The sequence below is a fragment of the Pavona decussata genome, unplaced genomic scaffold (assembly GCF_977016875.1).
Source record: "Pavona decussata unplaced genomic scaffold, jaPavDecu1.1 SCAFFOLD_58, whole genome shotgun sequence".
In the NCBI taxonomy this organism is placed as follows: domain Eukaryota; kingdom Metazoa; phylum Cnidaria; class Anthozoa; order Scleractinia; family Agariciidae; genus Pavona; species Pavona decussata.
Genome location: NW_028145480.1, coordinates 3,365,655 through 3,389,068, shown reverse-complemented (window position 1 = coordinate 3,389,068; position 23,414 = coordinate 3,365,655). Strand labels below are relative to the sequence as shown.

Below are 23,414 nucleotides of genomic sequence, written 5' to 3'. Positions count from 1 at the left end.
TGGTGCAAGATTTTCTTAGTGTGTGGATAAGATTCTATAATGCACGTCCAATCCATTGAAAGCTGTTACGTGGTACCCTACAGCTTTTCTGGTTATACTGTTGTGTAAAATGGTTCTGTTTATATTTTGGTTCTCTGTGTAAACTGGTTCTGACATTTCAATTTGTATGAGGAGACAAACGTGTCCTATACAAGATTCTATTGTAGTCAGGGCGGTTTGTTTTGCTGCAATATTTGCTTTAATCTCAGGATACAACCACAAGTTTGGTTATTCAAACACGTAAGCTCGCTACCTACACAAAAGTGGTTTTGACTATTTGATCGACCTATGAAAGAAATCCACTTAAAAGAATGTAAGAACGAAAACTTCTCAGGAATTCAGTTCAAAAGTTTCCATCGGAACCGCTTGTTTGCTTACACAAGGTGTTTTGATTCTAAATTGATTTCTGTGGATGAAGTTCCTAATGTGACCAACTATATTACCATAATGAAAGCTTTTGTCAGCTAAATTTTACTGTGATGATATTATATAGTTAAGCTGTACTGACAATATCATGGATCTTTCTCGCAATCAAGTCTGCAATCGAATTTTCAAGCGCGCCCAATTGAATCAAAACAAATAGCCAATACTTTTCCAGTATTACTGTTAATTGCTTTCTACAAACTAGTGATCTAACCTTTGAATGTATACAAACAATCATAAACTGTGACCGTTCAAATACTACCCTGTTATGCTGTCTCTTAATTTATAGCTGTGAACACTTAAAAGGAACTACAGGATGCTATTAACTTATAATACTGTTTGTTTATAATGATATAAAATTTTATCTAAATTTGTAGATTAGGATAAGACTATTTATTGATGTAAAATTGTCTATTTTTTGTCTGTTTGTTGATGTTTTCAATAAGTCGCTTGTAAGGCGCAGATAGTTGTAGACAACGGTTGCCGAAATGTCGGTCAGTCACCTCAAAGAGTCCTTTTCAGGACTAAACTCACCCTAGCCTGCGTGCAGACGTCTCGTATTTCTTCCTACGTCGAAAAACGGACGTCTGCGCCATGGCGGTTTTAATCGTGTTCCGGTATCCTGTTGTTTCTCAAGGATCCGTGGACCGCGCTCTGATTGGATGCCAAACAAATGTACTTTGTTCGTGAAATGTTTGGTCTACTCTGATTGGTCATTCAATGAATAATTATGAATAATTATGCTCGCGTAATTTTTGTGCGTAAAACATGGCGGCCAAATGTGTTCGATGTGTGTGTGTGTTATATTTTTTGGGCGAAGCATAACGATCGAAATGTCGTTGAAGGACGTGGAGTATTTAAGGTTACCGACGAAATTGCATCGCTCGACTTTGCTGTGACCCATGCATCACCATATATATGCAGAACTTGTGTTGGAAAGCTGCGAAAGCAACGTGCTCTCACCAACAACTTGAGAAATGTCGAGGAGGAAATTTACAACGTGTACTGTGTTGAAGCTTCGAAGGTAGAGCTACTGGTCCAAACAAGGAAAAAGATTCTCGAAAACGACGACGAAAGTCCGCCTTCCAAACGATTTCTACTGGACAAAACCGTTTTTCGTTCCCCAGACAAACCTTCGCATAATTAACAGGACACCGGAACACGATTAAAACCGCCATGGCGAAGGCGTCCTGCACGCAGGCTAAACTCACCTTGGATGATCACAATTTACGTACTTATAATTATGTTCCGTTTTTCATAGAGACCATGGCAAACAGAAAGAGGAAACCCAGTGTGCCTCTGCACTGAGGAAACCGTTGAGCCCCGCTTAGTGGTTTGGTAAGTAATTTAGACCTTAGTCTCATATTAATGTACTACTTTTCCGACTCTATGCTCTAATTTATCCTTCAACTCAATTGCATTGCCGACATCTGATCGCCTTGACGCAATTAGCATATACAAATTACTATTTTGCAGTGGATCGCAATCTTTTTGGTCAGAACGTCATAATCAAGCAGCAAATGATAAACAGGTAAGCTCTCCCATTTTAGTGACGCTTTCATTTTATTTCGAGTCTAGCTACTAAGGGCCACTTCATACGAGCCCGGTAACCGGGCTGGCCCGGTAGGCGGGACGAATTTTGTCCTCTGTTCATACAGGAAATTTAATCCCGGTTACCGAGATAAAAAATGTCCAAAAGGCCCCAAAATAACCGTGGAGCCGCGTTCCGACTTGTCAGCGACCTTACAAGCCATGCGCAGTTGAAAATGTCGATATCCGGGTTGGAGTGTTCATATGGGAAAAATTTCCAGCTCGGTTACCGAGATCTCGGTAACCGGGCCAGCCCGCCTTCTCATATGAACACATCGAAATTTTGGTAAAGAAAAGAGTGGCGAGGCAAGATCTAGGAAACCGAGCCAGCCCGGTCGACCGGGTTCATATGAAGAGGTCCTAACAAACTAGGATTACTTTAACTGAAGCCGACATCATTTTTCAAAGGATGACATCCTTTTCGATAAACGTCTTTTATAAACTAACCATTAGTAAATGTTGGTAGGTTGGTTGCTTTCAGTTGGAAAATAAGCTACAATTCCAGCTAAAGCGCGGCTGCAAACGTGTTGAAAAGCACATTATCTCGTTCTGTCTGATGTACTCTTTAGTTTGTGATTTTATGTGTAGGGTTGGAAGACAGCTACAGCTACAGCTACAGCTACAGTACCGGCCTGTTTTCACGTACCATATAAGACCAATAACTATTTTACATTTTTTTAAAACTAATTCTGAGATCTTTCTTTCATGTGAATTTTTTAGTTTGTTTTTCTTTTCTTTCATGTTCGAAGATACCACCCTCTCCCGGATACCACCATCCTGTGTGCTATTCTGCAATTCAAATAGAAATAGAGTTTGTATGCCCATGTATGTATGTGCTCATTACTTGTTCTCTGCTTCCTTCATCACAGCTAGAAAACAACACTGGCCAACATGGTGCAGTTCTTGGAGAAATCCTGCTTATCATCATTTTGTGTCTTCTGATCTTGCTGTCTAACTTCCCATGTTACTGCTAGCTGGGATAACTGGAAAGAAAAAAAACAAGGCAATACATGAAAATGTTTAAAGACGAATTTCGTGGGGATAAGAAACGTTCAGAAGTAATATAGTAGATTATAAATATGTCGCAAAAGGTTCATATAGTAGTGAAAACGGACGCCCTAGAAGGTTAAATATTGTCAGTGTGAAAAAAAAAAAGAGACCTTCGGAAGTAATATTCACTCCATGATGTAGAAGTTCGTACACAAGTCAAGCCTGAGTGTAAAGTTTTCGTAAAAGGAAGGCTTATTTTGTTATTTAGGTTCATACAGTAAAAAATTAGTAGATAAAAGTAAAAATTCATTCTGATTTATGTTTTTGTTCAATGTCAGAAGCGAAAGCTAGAACAATAGAGCTAAAAATGCCCATTCTTAATGGCTAAAGATCCAATACTCGTTATGACTGATTGTCACTGACTGTGCTTTCTGACATTTCACAACGGTTACTCTCTTCAGCGCTAGGAAGGAGTTTGAGAGTTCACGCTTTTGTGTCGAGAAATCTAAGATGACAGCTGCCATCATGATTACCCTAAACAAAGACCCTCGGAATGAGGTTAGGGAGAGCTTTCATTCTACAACTAATAAATCTCTTAACGGCAAGTCCTGGGTTCGGGCACTCAACACTCTTTGACAAAAATGGTAACCCTCCTTCCTTAGAAAAATGGCACCCCTTTCACTGAATATCATTTCGTTGGGTCTGTTCCAGATATTTTAAAATGCTAGTTTCCCGGCCACCCTTTTCTATACTCCGATTCGTGAAATCCCCTACCCTGAAAAATGTACCCCTTTTGGCGGAAGCCTTCCCCTATTGCGGCAGAATCGAAGACTGCGTGACAATAGACCATCAAGACGGCGAGAAGGCGGATGGCACGTGGGCCCGCCGACCTTTTCATACAGTTTTAGTATCAAGCTTTATTTCCCTGTAAAAATAAGTCGTGAAATGTGTTTTTTTTTTTTAAGTCGTCAGATGTCACTAGTTCAATTATTCCTGCGTGGCGGTGTTTTTATCTTGTGCGAGTAAATCGTTCAGTTTCAAGTTCACGTTTGCAGAGCATGCTGGACACAGAAAATGTAGACATTGCTGTGTCTTTTGCAGTTCTTCTTATGCAAGCGCACACGTGACGAAGCGTAGATTTCACAACGTTCGTCTCTGGAAAAGCATGTTGGTGAACCGAAAGAACTAAATCTCACAGCAGGACCACACGAGGTATCCTTTTTTGTGTAAACACAGCAAAACACACCAGGCGAGCTTTTTCAGACTTAAGGGACCGGTCAAAATGTATCGGGTGGGGTGGGCCGGAGCATTTGGAAATGTGGTGGATAAAAACACATGGCCCACCCCTTCCTTTTGGCACAAAACGGACTGACCCACTCCCAAATGAAGGTTTAAAATTACCTGACCCACCCCCATTAGTTTGGAATGTCAAGATAGAATTGCGCATATGCCACCCACTGACATTACAATCCTAGCAGTATGCAGGATGTTTGTCCCATGAACCTAGTTTAATGGTCTTAGCTCCCACGAGTCTCCTGTAGCTCAGTGGTAGAGCATCCGAACTAGTAATCGGAAGGTCTTAGGTTCGACTCCTGATAGGAACAATCGGAATTTCTTTTTCCGAGTTTGCCTGTGTCTTTACTGAATAATACATCATTCTCAAAATTGAGTGATGTTTAAGTGCAACTGAAATTCCCTTCAAACACTCCCCCGGTTTTTTGCTTGCTTATCCTGATGTTAAGATTATTTTTGCGAAACAATTTTTGTCGTACCAAAAGCTTGCTTTTCGGCGGTGCTTGACAGTCTGCAAATTTGGCTTTTCTTTCCTTTTATGGTTCCACTGCGAAGCGGTAGGGAGAATGGGTCTAGTTAAGCGCCTGACGTCAGCAAAGGATGTTGGTGGGAAGCAAGTATTTGAATTTAGAGGAGAATAGAGCCTTTTACACGGGAGAAAATAAAACGCGACTTGAATAAGACGCAAACCGCCCGTATACTTATACCCGACTTAAATAAGACGCATCTTATCTTAGAACTGGGTTTTCAGCTGTTCTTATTTTGTCCTAGCCTCCCACGCAGACGTTCTTAGGGGTTCGTCACGCGTTCCTGCCCCACGTTCGTGGGGTAGGAACGCGTGACGAACCCCTAAGAACGTCTGCGTGGAAGGCTAATTTTGTCCGCGTCACTAAATAAGACGTGAGCTATACCCGGCGTATCCGATCGATGGAATTGATAATCGATGACAGACAATATCAATCGATATCAATTAATCGATTGATATTGATAATTGATGACCAATCGATGGCAAAGATTTGTGTGGTTATCGATTGGTATCGATTATCAATACCAATCGATAGATAAATTGGTATCGATTGGTTGCAGATTGACGAAGCCGGATTCGACGCATAAAAAACACAACTTTGTACGCAACAAGATGCCTGCTATACTGGCATTACGCGTGATGCTGGGGCTGATTCATTTATTCCAACTGTATGCTTCGCCGATTGATAAAACTATCCTGGCTAATGGAATAGTTTGAGTCACGACGATCGCGTTACGCTGTTTACCTTGTGTTACGCTACTCAGGGTTTCAAGGGAAATTGCGGGAATTCCATTACGATAACGTAAGCTTCTCAATGACCTCTTTTCAGTCTCGCGTCGTGGTCTAAGACTGTCAAACAAAGCACGATTCCTTCGCCATGAACTAACCAATTTCCACCGTTTTAAATGTCGAGTGCTTCTTAGAAGTTATTCTTTCGATTCACCGCTTCAAAATGGTGAAATTTCCGTTTAAAAGCGGCACACTTGAGTCCAGAACATGTTATAAACAATATGGCGCCAAATTTAATGCAGTTTTAATTAAGAAATCAAATGATGCGTTGACGTCACACAGGTAAGGGTGAGTGGGTCCCCTCCCTCGCGATATAAGCGACAAGAATGGATTTTGATTGGCCTGCTGTTGTTGAAGACAATCAGAACAATACATCCCGAGTAGGAGAGGGGAGAGTTTAATGAATAAATCAATGTACCGATTTGTAGCTACGAGGAAGAAAAAAAACAAGATGCCTGCTATACTGGCATTACGCGAGATGCCGTGGCTGATTCATTTATTCCAACAGTATGCTTCGCAGATTTATAAAACCATCCTTGCTAATGGAATAGTTTGAGTCACGACGATCGCGTTACTTTGTTTTTTCCTTGTGTTACGCTACTCAGGGTTTCAAGGGAAATTGCGGGAATTCCATTGCGATAACGTAAGCTTCTCAATGACCTCTTTTTACGCGGGATGCCCTGAAGGGGCATACCGTGTCTAAAAACGGGTCGATTTCTTTTTTTTTTTTACGCGGGATGCCCTGAGGGGGCATACCGTGTCTAAAAACGGGTCGATTTCTTTTTTTTTTCTTCCTCGTAGCTACAAATCGGTACATTAATTTATTCATTAAACTCACCCCTCTCCTACTCGGGGTGTATTGTTCTGATTGTCTTCAACAGAAGCAGGCCAATCAAAATCCATTCTTGTCGCTTTTATCGCGAGGGAGGGGACCCACTCACCCCTACCTGTGTGACGTCAACGCATCATTTGATATATTTATTAAAAACAGATTAAATTTGGCCCCATATTGTTAACATGTTCTGGACTCAAGTGTGCCGTTTTCAAACGGAAATTTCACCATTTTGAAGCGGCAAATCGAAAGAATAACTTCTAAGAAGCACCCAACATTTAAAACGGTGGAAATTGGTAAATTTCCTGGCGAAGGAATCGTGCTTTGTTTGACAGTCTTAGACCACGACGCGAGACTGAAAAGAGGTCATTGAGAAGCTTACGTTATCGCAATGGAATTCCCGCAATTTCCCTTGAAACCCTGAGTAGCGTAACGCAAGGGAAACAACGTAACGCGATCGTCGTGACTCAAACTATTCCATTAGCAAAGATAGTTTTATCAATTGGCGAAGCATACAGTCGGAATAAATGAATCAGCCCCAGCATCACGCGTAATGCCAGTATAGCAGGCATCTTGTTTTTTTTTTCTTCCTCGTAGCTACAAATCGGTACATTAATTTATTCATTAAACTCACCCCTCTCCAACTCGGGGTGTATTGTTCTGATTGTCTTTAACAGAAGCAGGCCAATCAAAATCCATTCTTGTCGCTTACATCGCGAGGGAGGGGACCCACTCACCCCTACCTGTGTGACGTCAACGCATCATTTGATTTCTTCATTAAAACTGCATTAAATTGTGGCGCCATATTGTTTATAACATGTTCTGGACTCAAGTGTGCCGTTTTCAAACGGAAATTTCACCATTTTGAAGCGGTAAATCGAAAGAATAACTTCTAAGAAGCACTCTACATCTAAAACGGTGGAAATTGGAGAGTTCCTTGCGAAGGAATCGTGCTTTCTTTGACAGTCTTAGTCCACGATTGCAGACAGAGAAGAGGTCATTGAGAAGCTTACGTTATCGCAATGGAATTCCCGCAATTTCCCTTGAAACCCTGAGTAACGTCACACAAGGGAAACAACGTAACGCGATCGTCGTGACTCAAACTATTCCATTAGCAAGGATAGTTTTATCAATCGGCGAAGCATACAGTTGGAATAAATGAATCAGTCCGGGCATCACGCGTAATGCCAGTATAGCAGGCATCTTGTCTGTCTGCAATTGCGGTCTAAGACTGTCAAAGAAAGCACGATTCCTTCGCCAGGAACTCTCCAATTTCCACCGTTTTATATGTCGAGAGTTTCTTAGAAGTTATTCTTTTGATTTACCACTTCAAAATGGTGAAATTTCCGTTTGAAAACGGCACACTTGAGTCCAGAACATGTTATCGCGCCACAAATTTAATCCGTTTTTGATAAATATATCAAATGATGCGTTGACGTCACACAGGTAGGGCTGAGTGGGTCCCCTCCCTAGCAATATAAGCGACAAGAATGGATTTTGATTGGCCCGCTTTTGTTGAAGACAATCAGAACAATACATCCCGAGAAGGAGAGGGGAGAGTTTAATGAATAAACTAATATACAGATTTGTGGCTACGAGGAAAAAGAAATCGTCCCGTTTTTAGACACGGTATGCCCCCTCAGGGCATCCCGCGTAAAAAGAAATCGACCCGTTTTTAGACACGGTATGCCCCCTCAGGGCATCCCGCGTAATAATTATAAACACATTTTAACGTCAATGCCCGTCCACAGGATTCCTCTTTTTTGACAAATTAAAAGCTTGTTCCATGGGCCAATCCGGCTATAGACTTCAAAAAACGGAAAGTGGTTGCATCGTGCCTTCACAGAAAAATTCTGGTAACAGAAGTTGTACTTTTGCAAACAATGAAATTGCCAACAACAGCAGCATGAGTTGTTGCAAAATAATGAATAAAGCAGCAATACCTAGACTTATAATAAAGAACACAAAGACTGATCACATACATACAAACTAAAAAATCTATGAAGGCGCCAATTGTGTCTAAAAGAAATAAAATATGCAGGAAAAGATTTAAAAGACGTTCCTTTTTTCATCCTAGTAGTAAGCGATGAGCCATTTTAGTTTTGGTGTTTGGTATATTCTGGGTCGGAATTTGTTTTACCAATTTCGTCCCCAGGGCTTCCTAAAAATGGCGGATGATCGGACAAGTAGCGTGCGTGACGTCTGTTCAAGGTTGCTGAGCCAATCGATAGCAATCTATGAACGGTTTTTGTGTGGTTATCGATTGGTCATCGATTGGCCGATACCAATCGATACCAATTAACTAATTTTATCGATTGATATCGATTGATCGGGGCTATAAGGGCGCATGCGTAGCAACAGCAACATATTTTTTGTCCAGACACCGCTCGCGCACTCGCTAACAAAACAGCTTCGCAATGCTCAAAAAACACCGGTAAAGCCACCGACAAAACAGAGGAATACGTGGACTTCAGCTTTACAAAAGATGGCCGGGAAAGCCGAAAGTTTGCAATGAATTCAGCATCTTCCATCTGTAACTTGTCATGCTCGCACCAATCCGTCGATCACTTTTTAACGAGTCTTCTTGTATTTCTGTCGTAGTTCTTTGTATGCAACACGGCCGAGTTTGATTCTCTTTAACAACATGGCATCGTCTTCATAAGAAAAGAAGACTACTCAAATTAAAAAAAAGAAACCTCTGAAAAAAGGCTTTAAGTTTCGTTTCCGTCGTCGTCGTCTCTGCTTAAGGTCCCTAATATTATGTAAACACACTTGAGCGTTTTTTACGACACTGCCATTTCTAGTATCACCCCTCCCCCTCACAGATGGAATACTGTCCACTTCAACGAGCTGAGTAGCCTCCCGCGCAGACTCGTGGGGAGGAGGTGATACGAGTCCCCTAAAAACGACTGCATGGGAGGCTATGAGCTATTAAAGCAGAAGCCATCTTCAGAATTGACTTGAATCTAAACATCTAAAATTAGAACAGGATTAATACATTACAATCGAAAATGACACTTACGTCAGGCTTGACCTACCGTAGTGCGGCAGTTTTGTTATTCGCAGCATTATATTCTTTGTTCAAGGCATAAATCACATTCTAATACTTCATAATTTGCATGCTGACGATAAAACACCATCTATATATTTTGCAAACTCTCATTTCTACTGCCGCCAAGCAACAAGGGGTGATTTGTTTGGAGGCATAAACGAAGAGTGGTTTAACACGTATCACAAAGCGCCAAAATTGCTGACGTTTTGAACTAAATAAGACAAAAATGTTTAGAATAACAGCGCTTAAGACACCCACGTAAATCACCCATCTGTAACAACTGAAATATTTAAAAATCGCATTCTAGACTCTAAAAACGTACGAAACCCCGTACTTAAGTTATTAAAATCCCCTATTGCTTTAGCAATAGCAATTGAATTTAAGCCTCATTGAAAATATGTTAGGACTATATGGATAGACAACAAACCCCAAACCAAACACTTGAACTGCTATTTGGTTTCTAAGCAAGGATACTTTGGCTTTACCTGGCAGTGAGAACCTATAAAGCTCACAGCTGACGTAAAACAAAGGAAACAAAAACGACAAAACAATACAGGGAAGAAAAACAATAACCTACAACACAAAGAAAAACCTGTCACGTTCTTACACCGCGCGAGGTAAACCCAATATTTTTCAAGGACTGCATGCTGAGCCAGTAGCCAACTGTTCTAGACAAGTTTCATCTTACTTCTACTCTGACTCGTCTCTAAACAGACTGCAATGTAGATTGCCTGTGTAAATTTTTAAGTCTGGTTCACTCAAGAATGGCGGATCACGAGTACAGAGGACAAAAAAAGTAAGTGAATTTTCCAAAACCGTTCGGGTTCAAAAAGCGCGACAGATAACAGGAGATATAAATAACGCTTTCAGTAGGAGTCTTAAGTTGATGCCACGACGCTTTCGCTCTTGAAAGAACTAATGTGTCCTTCCCGGAAATGGTTCACAATGTAAACCGTCCTTCCAATGAACAGTGTATGCCCTTACATCAGATCAACCATTTAGCTAAAACTTTTTAAACACAATCTAGCTTTTACTTTGAAGACCCGTACGTTATACAAATAACATCAACTTTACAAATTTTCCTCAGTTACCAGAGTTATTGTTGAACTCAATTTCGTTAGTACGGCGGGATATGTCCAGAAATGCACGCAATAAGGAAAATGGCAAATTTTACGAAATTTCACCATTAGCTAGAAGGGTACCAGTGAAGCAGCAAATTCGACGAATACAACGAATTTAGCGAAAATGGCGAATCTGACGATATTTTGCAAATGGGGGCGATTTGAACGAATGAGCTGCAGAGAAGGGTACCAGCGAAGCGGCGGAGGATAGAATTTGGCGAAAATGATAATATTTTGCTAAAGGCCAAAATTCGAGTGAAAAAGCTCCATAGAAGAGTACCAGAAAAGTAGCGAATTCGACGAATACGGCGAAATTTGGCGGAGATGGCAAATTTGACGATAATTCGCCAAAGGCGGAGATTCGAGCCAATGATACCAGCAAAGTGGAGAATTCGACTAATTTACCGAAGCTAACAAATTTGGCGATATTTAGCCAAAGGCGAAGATTCTAACCAACCTCGTTCCCAGGGTCTCTCGCTCCCTCGGACGTGAAGAGGAGAGACCCTGGAAACGAGGTTGGATTTGAGGGAATGTGTTCACGAGAAGGGTACCTGCGAAGTGGCGCATTTGACGAATAGGGAGGATTTGGCTATTTTGGTCATAAATGACGAGATTCGAGCGTAATAGACCTTGTAAGTAAAAAATTTAAGTACTAATTGGCATACTTAGGTACTACAAGGTAACTTGTTGACTCACATACATGCATTCTTCCTTCCTTTCTTTTTTTTTTTTGGGGGGGGGGGGGAGGGGCAGTTTGGTCAGTGTGACCTAAAACTGTCATATCAATCCATCAACTGACATGGCAAACTTCTGTGTTGGGCTGATTTGCAATAAATTGGCTGTTTGACTAATTTACACAAAGTTTATCCAGCAAAGCAGACTGAATTTGACGAAAAGTCGCCATATTCGTCAACATGGCTGCCTTTTATGTGTTTCGCTAATTTGCATAAGTTTCGCAATTTGATGAAATTTTGCGAAATTTGTCACACTCGCTAAAACTGTCAATCGTCGTTATGGCTGGCTTCTATGCGTTGCACAATTTGCATAAACTTGTCAATTTGACGTAATATATCAAACACGAGAAGGTGTGTTTCACCAGATATCCAAACACTGAGAAGTAGGTTGAAAAAACAAGGCGCAGCCGAGTTTTTTTTAAACGACTTCGAGGTGTTTGGATATCTGATGAAACACACTTTTGAGTGTTTGATATGGCTTCTCAAATGATCAATAATTCTTGGAGAAATTCAAGGCTAAAGTTGGCAAAATTTTATGGTAATTAGGATCACATATCCAAACCACGGTCACGGTAGTGATTTTCTTTGTTTTCTCTTGATGAATTATTAATGAGTTTAAGAATAACTTTTCCAAACCCATCAAAGTGGCCAATTTGCCAAAATTGTCAAATCCGTTAGCATGGCTGGCTTCTTGTTTGGCAATTTGACAAAATTTTGCCAAATCGTCAAATCCGTCAATATGGCTGGCTTCTAATGCATCAGTCAATTCCAAGCGCGATCATCCCCCCCCCGGGCAACCCCCGGGCATTTGACCCCTGTTCCGCTCCACATAGTGGGGCATTTGACGCGAATAGAAACCCGACCCATCGGGCATTTGACCCGTCGAAAAAATGTTGGTCAGCGGTCGCGTTTAAAAATGATTTGTACTCCATGTAAGCCATTTAATACTACCACAGAGACGCGTTCCAACAAATATATCTGAGATTGTTTTTGGCATTGCGGGGTTACATATTGCCCTTCGCTTCTCATTTTGAGTGGTACGTCCAAGTTCCCTCAAGCTTCGTTCTCGCTTTGGTCAGCGTTCGAAGCTCGACTTGTTGGCATGTCTAGGTTTCATAACATAGTGTTTTTTATTATTGTTCTTGTTATCACTGTTTTTTAACAAACCGTTCACAGTTCTACTTGTTATAGAAATATATAATCCTGAAGTGAATGTGCTTTACATTTTTTTTGTGATAAAGTTGCATGCTTTTAAATTTATTGGTAAACGTAAACGTAAATGCCCATTGTATTGCAACAAGAGATGATTATCATCCAGTTTATTTAATCAATGCGTAAACTATTTAACAAATCATGCAGTCAAATATTTTGGGAAAAATGGACACGTATTTGCAAACTTCATGTACATTTAATAAAAAAGAAAAGCGAGTATCGGTACATATATCGTTCAACTCTCTGTTTGTTGAGTTTCGTATGTGATGTTTACATTATCTTTAACAGTAATAAATTGCTTTAAATTTGTGAATGTATCAATTTCGTTGATTTTTATATAAATAGAGCTAGCGAAATTATACAAAAAAAACCAACACGATGACTTTTCAGCCCCAACCAGTGGGGCATTTGACCTAGAAATCGGCCCATATAGCGGGGAATTTGATCAGGCATTTTTAAAAAAGTCAAATGCCCGGGGGTTTGCCCGGGGGGGGCATGATCGCTTTTGGAATTGACCCAGACATAAGTGTTTAGCTAATTTGCATAAGTTTTAAAATTATACGAAAAATTTGCAAAACTTGTCAACTCTGTTGCAAGATTTCGTTAAAAATGTAATTTTTGACGTTCGAATGGCGTGAATGAATAGGCCATTTCCGAGTTGCTGTGAACCTCATTATGAAAGCAAGGTTAAGTGCAAAGTTTTTCGTATGAAAATAAGTTTTCATTCATCATGCAAACAAAACTAATTTTCATATGAAAAGCTTTTGCATTAAGCTTCGCTTTCATACTGAGGTTCACAGCAACTCGAAAATGGTCTATTAGTCAGAAATTAATATTCTAACGGCACGATTTTGAGGTTCGCGGGTGGTTGTGGGGTGTTCTTGAGGTATTTGGGGTTTTTGGCGGCAGATTTGGATCATTCTAGGTCGGTCGCTCGTCCTTTCCACTCGTTTTTCTTTTTCTTCTTTTTTTTTTTTGCATTTGGTCTTTTTCTCTTGTTCAGTTTTGTATATTGTATCGTGTTTAGGCTTATTTAGTTGTACCCTTTCCTCGGGGTCATGTAATCTCTCGTGTAAGTGTAGTCAGAATTTGGCGAATTCGCCATTGTGTGCATTTCTGGACAAGGATAAGTGATTACGACAGAGCAGAGTTCACAGTTCTAGGTTTTGATTCTGCGGATGAAATCTTAAATACCAAACCATTCAAAGTTATGCTTCTTGGAATTATTTTTCTGTGGTGCTGTCCTAAAGTGTGACCAATCAAATGAAAGCTACTGAGCAGTACGTTCCTGTGGTGCTGTTTTTCATGCTTTTTGTTTAACAAGGTTGTTATCGTAACCAAGTTTTGTTTTTTCACGATTTATTGAAGCCGTTGCTCACATTACTTAGGCCTGCACAATCAAGTGGTCTACAAAGGATATCCTCGAACTGACGGATTTCCCTCACACTCACCAGGGCGCTGATTTACAGTTTGCGCGAGAGCTAAGATGGGCTTCGAAAGAGAGGATATCACGCACGTGATCAACTTCAATTCGCGTGGTGTGTATAGTGTGACAATGCTACACACACTAACATCTAACTTAGAAGAGGGTAGATAACAACACGACTTTGTTAGAGGAGAACAACAAATGGCCATCAAAGGTTAGTAATAACTAAAGCCGTGTTGGTCAATTAAACTGAATTGCTTTACCAAACAAGGTATGTGGCGCGCTTTTCAATTAAGTGCCGGTGTTGTATCTTCTGAGTTTCGAATTCTAGACACCAGACAGGCGGAAAAAGTTGTTTATGATACTGGAACCTATCGAGAACCAAATCTCTGGTAGCACACTGAGAATTGCCTTGTGTCAGTTCTGCGAGCTATTCCAATGGAATGAAAGTTTCTAGTGTTATTCATTTTTGTCTTTGTTTCCACGTGTTCTATTGTGTGCGTTACGATATATTGTTTTGTTTTCTAGCGTTAAGTTTTGTGCTTGACAGATTATTGAGCTTCAGAAACTTTATCACGGTATTTAAAGGCATCATGGGTAATCGGTTACGACATGGTAAAAAATACAGATTTGTATGAAAATTGAAGCAAAAAATCGAAACACGAACCTTATCCATCCGAGAACTGACAAACGACTCCAAACAGGTAAAAAATAAACCTCGAGACCATAACTGTTTCTTTGATTTTTTTTTCAACTGAATTTTACCCATATATTCTCTGTACTTCGATCGCACGAAATCACAGGAATCATGTGAGAAAAGAAAAACCTTTGGGAAAAATCAGTGTACACAAAACATGGCTTTGGTTTCCAAATCAATTCTTTGTTTCTTTGCATTAATGTTCTAAGTCTTCTACAAACCTTTGTATAGTTCACCATAATGCATGATATTGCCCTGAGTAAACATGACGTGACGCTTTTAACCCGTGATTTCGTGACAAAAGTTCACAGAATCTCGTGCTTGTCGTGACAATCGCAAGATAAAAATTGTGTGAGCTTTCCCTAAGTGCCTACATTGAAACTACGGTTGAAAACAGCAGATAATTAAAAAAAATTGAGTTGGAGTGCCTTATTTTGTGGAAACAACTCTGAAGACGCCGGCAATGACTTCACATCGTCCATCGCTAACAAAACATACTCGATCAGTGAAAGAATGACTTACTCCTCACAGCGTGACCTAAGTGGAGTCCTTTCTCTTATACATGTAATTGTGCTATTTCAAAGAGCCCAAAGAAAGAAAGGCTTGTTTCTAATTGCAAACATCCCATTATGTCATCAAAACACCTACTGGAATGGGTTAAGCCCGTCAATATCAACAAATGCGACTAAATAGCCAAGAAATTTGCAACATTCAAACGGTAAATTGTCGCCAGTGATACAGCTTTTAAAAGTAAAGCAGCTAAACTACATATGTTGGCTAAATTTGCCTTATTTGATACATGGTACTCGAGTCAATCGAGACGAACGTGTTGGCCTTAATTAAGTGACATGTTCGTCTTTCTTTTTCGTGACCACTGTAGGTCGTCAAAGTTCATTGCTCATAAAGGCAAATTTACGTGACTTACAGAGTGTGCTTGAAAAGCTCTCGGTGGGGCTCGAATTTTGGTTATTAAAAGTTGAACGCTACCTGATTGCACCATCTAGACAGACGGAGTTGGTAAGATTAAGTACGATTTTGACCTTCGAGTTAACGTGTATTGAACTGACGATGAAAAACCAAAAGAACAAACTGTTTTTCACAGCATTCACACATACAAACTCGGCGGCTGTTATGAAAGGGCGAAGTTATATACCGTTGTTAAGTACACTACCTGAGATTTCCAACAGCAGCATATTCAGCGTTCCAAGAATATACGGTCGATGGATCCTTGTGGTTAGCTAACGGAAAGCTTGATCACACTTGCAAATGAGCAAACTGAGGACGAAATACAGGTGGCGAGGGAAGGTTCATTGTAGTTGGCGTTACGAATGCACAGCAGTATAGTCGGCATCAAATATGCCAAAAAATTAAAAAGAGCAAGAAACGGCTGCAAAAGAAAGTAATCTGATGATTTTTAGGCGTGTGTTCAACTGTTTGCTGGCGATTGGTTCGTACCTGCGCATTTTGCAAGATTAAATTTGAGAAAGTAACGCGGCAACTTCAACACAATCAACCTACGTATTTGCAGACACACCTTTGGCGACAATAAAACTTGTTTGCTACCGCCCACTTTGCATATACGCTGAGTTTACACTAATCTTCTCTAGATTACGGAGACACTTCAGTGACCGGCGATGGCTTATAGCGCACAACACCATGTTAACGTGAGTACGACATGAGTTTAGAACTTTGTTGAACGCTATAAACGTTTGCCCTAAAATTGAAACTTGCAATGTCTCTTGTTTAACATAATGTTCACTAACCGTAAAATCCCACCCGCATCATAGTCACAGCCCTGTATAGGCATCCTCTTTAAGAGCTACAAACAAAATACCAGCAACAACCAATACCTCCGTGTTAACATCGAATACGCCTTCTGTTTTACGGAACATAACATTTATATGGCGGCGCACATGTTTATGTTGACTGATCTAACTCGTCGATTCACCTTCTCAGATCCTGTGTGAAATTCTTTTAAACTGGTTTATACGGAAAGAACGGTCAGCTAAGTTGATGAAAGGCTCCTCTGGTTACATTTGTATTCCTCTTTTTCTTAAATGAGCTTTCTAATCGCTTTGGAGAGACCGAATCAAAGATAATTATATGAAACCGTGCACTCGTGCTTACTTGAATGGCTACCAACAGTTCATATCGAGTCAATACCCCCAGTAAGAACTTATCCTGTAGGAACGTGTTGCACATGAACAACCGACTAACCACGCACGATCAACCTGTTGTAGTTATAGGATTGCAACCTGTTTTTTTTTTTTTTTTCAAACGGAATTGAGGCTAATCGAGAGGTATCGAATGGTCTTTGGCCAGTGTGCTAACACAGCACATTTGTTTTGATTCTCGTGTGTTTCTCTCTTTTCTTCAACAAGATAGATGTTAAGGATGTTCAAAACCTTCTGGACGTAGATTTATTTCAGAACCTTTCAAGATTTAATTTACGACAATTCGAGTTTACTAGTAACATTTCAGGGGAGGCATGTGGACACTTTTTTGTAAGCACGAGCAAATTGGAACTCGAGCAAATTCGAAATTTTGAGAGTAATTCGAGCTGAAGCCAAATTTGACGAGCACTGTATTAATTCCCAAATAAAGAAATAAACGGGTACACAAATGTCAGTTAATATTTTAGATTCAGATAAACTGGAATTGATTGCCAAAAAAGTGCAAAAGCGTATTGAAAGCGGGACCAAATTTTCCCCAGCAGACAATCTTATGTCCATTTCTAGCACATAATGGAATGCTGAAGTATGTAATTTTTGAACGGTCATTTCTTAGCGAGGTGTCTTTATTGTCCTGTACAGGATATAGACGAATAGTGATATTGTTGTGCATTGCTTCTCTGTGGCAATGTTCGGTATGCTCAAAGGATCATAGACGATTCTGCTGTGATTTTGTCAATACATGTATGTGGATAAAATTGTATAAATTACGACCAATCGATTGAAAGCTGTTGCATGGTCCAATACCCTACAGCTTTTCTTGTCATTCTGTTGTGTAAACTGGTCTGACATTTCAACTTGTTTGAGGAGACAAACGTGTCATATACAAGAGTATATTATTGTGGCGGTTTGTTTTGCTTTAATACATATGTAATAGCTTTGATCTCAGGATACAACCCCAAGTTTTTGTTATTGAAGCCCGCTACCTACACAAAAGTGGTTTTGGCTTTTTGATCGACCTATGGAAGAAATCCACTCAAAAGAATGTAAGAACGAAAACTTTTCAGGAGTTCAGTTCAAAAGTTTCCGTTTTGATTCTAAATCAATTTCTGTACATGAAATTCCTAATGTCAACAACTATTACCATAATGAAAGCTTTTGTCAGCTAAATTTTACTGTGACGATCTTATTTAGTTAAGCTGTAGTGACAATATCATGAATGCTTCTCGCAATCAAGTCTGTGGATCGAATTTTTAAGGGTGAGCAATCGAATCAAAGCTACTGGGAAATACTTTTCCAGTATTGCTGTTAATTATTTTCTACAAACTCAGTGCAAACTGGTGACCTATCCTTTGAATCTCTACAAACAATCAAATACTATCCTGTTATGCTGTGTCTTAAATATAGCTGTAAACACTTATTAAAAGGTACTACAGATCGCTATTCACTTCTGATGCTGTTTGTTTACAAGGCTATTAAATTTTGTCTAAATTTGTAAATTAGGATAACTAAAGGCTATTTATAGATGTATACTCTTTATTTGCTCAATGTGGCTTTAGATTTTTGGTAGACCTAGCCACGGCTGAAATCTTGAAACGTAGCCATTCAAATAAACATATTAAACGGATAAAAATCTTAAAACATGACCATTCAGCATGCTTCAGTAGCCTGTTTATTATAAGCTGTACAAGTTGGCACTAGCCTTTTGCTTTGTGGACAACAATCCTTAAGTCCGATTATTCACTCATAAAATGCAAAACATTACTTCCTCTTAATGCTGTTTACCATTCTGCAAAGCGTGGGTCTAGCTTTTTTACAAGTCTGTAGATGAGGTTTTCAGCTGTGACCATAAAACATGCTGTACAAGGGGGCTCTTGAGTTTGTTTCATCTGTAAATAGCATTGTAAAGGAAGACCATTCAAGTTCCAGTGGTACTGTTTATTTAGGCTTGCAAGGTGGTCAAAACAAATGTTGCTAACATTCTTTAGGGCATGACCATTTCAATGAGAACCTTTCAGCAACAGAATTCCAGTAGTAGTGCGCTGATACATTGTACAAGATAATAATTATTTTTGTTTTACTGCTGAAAGCTATACTGAGCAGTGTTTCCCTAGAGGTGCTGTTCATTACATGTATGTTGCAGAAGGAGATGCTCAATGTTTTGCCTCTGGATAAAAATCGTTGAGGATAACGACTTAAACAAGAGCCTTTCAGCAGTCATATTCTAGTGCTGCTGTTTATTTGGGGTTAAAGCTTGTTCGATTACACTTTTTACTATGCTGATGAAAATCCTAATGGTAATTCTTACTTTTACGTCTGTATCATGAATGAAATCTGAAATTGCAGTAACCATTCAAACGAAATCCATTTAAGTAGTTACTTTCCTGTGGTGTTATTTAATAAGCTGTACAAGGAGTTTCTTAACTTTTATTCTCTGGATGAAATACTAAAGGGTGGCCGTTTAAAGTAAAACTCTCATAGCTGTAAAGTGTTCTTCAATAATAATGCTAACATAGGTGGTTCTGCGTCTATTGATGAACAGTACTTCCACGCGGTACTGTTAATTAACTATGCTGTAAAACGTCATTCTAACTTTGGAGTCTATGGATAAATTCTAAACTGTGGCTGTAAAAAGTGATGCCAATATTTGAGTCTATGGATAAAATTCCAAACTGTGGCCATTCATTGAACATTTCTGAGCAGTACCTTCCTGTGGAGTTGTTTATTATGCTGTAAAAAGTGATGCCAATATTTGAGTCTATGGATAAAATTCCAAACTGTGGCCATTCATTGAACATTTCTGAGCAGTACCTTACTGTGGAGTTGTTTATTATGCTGTAAAAAGTGATGCCAACATTTGAGTCTGGGGATAAAATTCTAAACTGTAGCCATTGAAAGGACCATTTCTGAACAGCACGTTCCTGTGGTGTTGTTTATTATGCTGTAAAAAGTGATGCCAATATTTGAGTCCATGGATCCATTCAAATGACCATTTCTGAGCAGCACGTTCCTGTGATGTTGTTTATTATGCTGTAAAAAGTGATGCCAATATTTGAGTCCATGGATAAAATTCCAAACTGTGGCCATTCAAGTGACCATTTCTGAGCAGCACGTTCCTGTGATGTTGTTTATTATGCCGTAAAAAGTGATGCCAATATTTGAGTCTATGGATAAAATTCCAAAGTGTGGCCATTCAAATGACCATTTCTGAGCACTACCTTCCTGTGGAGTTGTGTATTATGCTGTAAAAAGTGATGCCAATATTTGAGTCCATGGATAAAATTCCAAACTGTGGCCATTCAAATGACCATTTCTGAGCGGCACGTTCCTGTGATGTTGTTTATGATGCTGTAAAAAGTGATGCCAACACTTGGGTCTATGGATAAAATTCTAAACTGTGGCCATTCCAACAACCATTTCTGAGCAGCACGTTCCTGTGGAGGTATGCTGACAAATGTGGTTCTTATGTTTGAGTTTATCGATGCATGAAATCCTGAATTGTGTCCATTCAAATTAGAGCTACTAGGCAGGACTTTCCTGTAGTGCTGTTGTTTATTATGCTGTAAAAAGTGATGCCAATATTTGAGTCTGTGGATGAAGTTCTAAAATGTGACCATTCAAACGAAAGCTACTGAGCAGTACGTTTCTGTGGTACTGTCCATTATGCTGCACAAGGTGGTCCTAGCTTTTGAATCTGTGGATGAAATTCAAGTGTGGCCATTCAAATAAAAGCTACTGCATGAGCAGTATTTTCCTGTGGTGCTGTTTTTTTTTTTTTTTTATGTTGCACTAGGTGGCTCTAACTCTTGAGTCTGTGGATACAATTCTAAAGTGTGACTATTCGAATGAAAGCTACTGGGCAGTGCTTTCCTGTGACGCTGTTTATTATACTGTAGACAAAGTGATTCTATCTTTGGAGTCTGTGCAGCTACACAGAGAAGTTCCAATTCCTGTGATGCTGTCTATTATGTTGTACAAGGACATAATTTTCCAAATTGTAAGTTTGTGAACAAAGTCCTTAAGTGTTGCCGTTCGAATAAAAGACACTGACCAATCATCCTGTGGTTCGTTCTGTTTATTAATATGCTTTCCAAGGCGTTTCTAAGTGGGTTTGAGTCTAAAATGTGGCCATTTTCAAATGAAGCTATTGACCTCTAAATTGTGTGTGCTATACAAGGTGACTCTAACTTTTGGGTATACCAGTGAAATCCCAAAGTGTGGCCATTTAAATGAAAGCCACCGTCTGAGCAGAAGTTTACTGTGTGGTGCTAGTTAAAAAGCTGTACAAGGTCGCTTTAACTTTTGAGTGTGTGGATAAGATTTACCTAAAGTCTCGGTATTCAAATGAAAGCTACTGAGCAGTACTTTCATGTGGCACTGTTGACAAAATGTATGATGAAATACAAGGTGCCTCTAACTTTTAGTCTGGAAATGCATTCAAATGAAACTTAACAAGCAGTACTTTCCTGTCGTTCTGTATTATTATGCAAAGTGATTCAAACTTTTGAGTCTGTGTAAAACTGAATCCTGCAGTAGAACCATTTAAATGAAAGTTATTGCAAACAAGAATTCCTGTGGTACTATTTCTTATGCTGACATAGGTGGTTCTAATGTTTGAGTGTGTGGATACATGAAATCCTAAAGTGTGACCATTCAAATGAATTAAGCTTCAGAGCAGAACTTTCCTGTGGTACCACTGTATTTTTAATTTGCTGACATAGGTGGTTCTAATGTTTGAGTCTGTAGATGAAATCCTAAAGGGTGATCGTTCAAATGAAAGCCACTGAGCAGTTATTTTCTGTGGTGCTGTTTTTTTATGCTGTACAAGGTAGTTCTAACTTTTGTGTCTGTGAATGAAATCCTAAAGTATGACCATTGACATGAAAGCTACTGAGCAGCACTTTCCTGTGGTACTCAGTCTATTACAGCTGTATGCTGCACAAGGTGGTTCTACGCTTTTGAGTCTGTGGATGAAATTCTAAAGTGTGACCATTAAAATGAAAGCCAAAGAGCATCATAAGTACTTTCCTAGGGTACTGTTTATTAAGCTCTACAAAGGGGGTTCTAGCTTTCAAGTCTGTGGATGAAAGTAAAGTGTGACCATTCAAATGAAGGCCACTGAGCAGTACCTTTCTGAGGTACTGAATTACTACATTTTTTTTCAACACACGTCTCACAATCAATATCTATTATTATCATGATCCAAACAGCCCTGTGCACGCTTTCTTTGCAAAGCTAAAAATGAATTAAAAATTCCCTGTATATGAGGGCCATATGCATTAATGTGAGTGAGGCAGGAAAAAGCTGTATTCCCCTGCTGGAAGACAATAGATAGCCCAGGGCAATAAAATTTGAAACAATTTTGCCATGTACATTAGGGATCTAAATTGTGCATCAAAATAAATTTTACTTTTGAAATTCTTAGTTTCAGTGTTGTTACAATCACGTCTTCTGAATCAACTATCAACTGTTTTAGATCGGTCATATGATAAAAAAAACAAAAAAACTTACTGGCAGAGTTAAGTCAGGCGAGAGAATGAGCATTTCTTCCCAGTTAAACAGCTTTGCATTGTGTTTGAATAGAAGACTAACTGTCTTTTAGATAGTTTGGAAAGATTTTCTTAAAAAGGATTGTTTTTCATTTCAAACCATTTTGGAGAATTTACACTCGATCTGCTTATCATGAGATATGCATAATCATTGTTTCATGTACAAACCAAATTTTCCCTTTGAAAGACTACCCAAATCATGTTATTTACTAAAACTTTAAATTTGTTCTGTAATTGTAAGTTGATCCTTCCCAGGCTTTTCTCGTTCCCCCTTGAAGAGAAGCCCCTGGAAAGCAGTTCCAGGGGCCTGCAGTCAATATAAATGACTTGAACTTGTGAAATGTGTCAAAATGGAGGTCATGGTTACTCAATTATAATTTCTTTCCACAGCAATTACGCCATTTATCTTGGAAGGGAAAACCTATTTGTCACCCTATAGGCACTACAAGGGCACAGGTAGGGCTCAGTGATATGAAGCCCTTCAATTAAACTGACTTTAATGCAAAATTACATGGCAAAACAAAACTCATGCTTCCTTGTTACTATTTTCTTTACACAGAATAGTTTACCAGTAGTGCATGTAAGGGTAACCGAAAACGGATACCCCAACCGACAATGTACTGAGGTAAATTTGCAACCTCTGCAAGTTGTGTGGTAAGTCAGACTGTTACGTGTATTATTTGCCACCATGACTTTAACATAAATAAACTTCCTCAGTCTAAAAACAGTTGTATTTTACTGTTCAGGTTAAAATCTGTTCTGCTTAAGATCTTTTTGAGTTTTATAAGCCATCTATCTAAAAATGTCTTGGACATATTAAACTGCCAAGATTACATTTCTTAATACACTGACGTAAATGAAAGGAAGTATAGTCATTATAAGTATTTAATGCACATTTGCAGTAATGCAACATGAATCAGTCCCTCAATCCTCCTAAAACATGTTTGACTGAGATTTCTTTTAGTGACTT

The 23,414-nt window shown here is 39.3% G+C and overlaps 1 protein-coding gene and 1 long non-coding RNA gene across 2 annotated transcripts in view; both read left to right on the top strand.

The window, feature by feature from the left end:
• LOC146479715 (uncharacterized) overlaps positions 1-3,060 on the top strand; it is a 34,374-nt gene extending 31,314 nt beyond the window's left edge. The window contains exons 5-6 of the mRNA XM_085110546.1: positions 1,939-1,993; positions 2,922-3,060. Coding sequence (XP_084966672.1) covers positions 1,939-1,993; positions 2,922-3,026 — 160 coding nt within the window. The 3' untranslated portion in view covers positions 3,027-3,060. The remainder of the gene's footprint in view (positions 1-1,938; positions 1,994-2,921) is intronic.
• The window catches only part of LOC146479714 (uncharacterized), a 105,069-nt gene extending 81,731 nt beyond the window's left edge, over positions 1-23,338 (top strand). Inside the window, exons 2-5 of the long non-coding RNA XR_014864874.1 lie at positions 13,765-14,241; positions 16,332-16,388; positions 22,835-22,900; positions 23,004-23,338. This is a non-coding gene — a long non-coding RNA (uncharacterized LOC146479714). The remainder of the gene's footprint in view (positions 1-13,764; positions 14,242-16,331; positions 16,389-22,834; positions 22,901-23,003) is intronic.
• Positions 23,339-23,414: the final 76 nt, after the last annotated feature.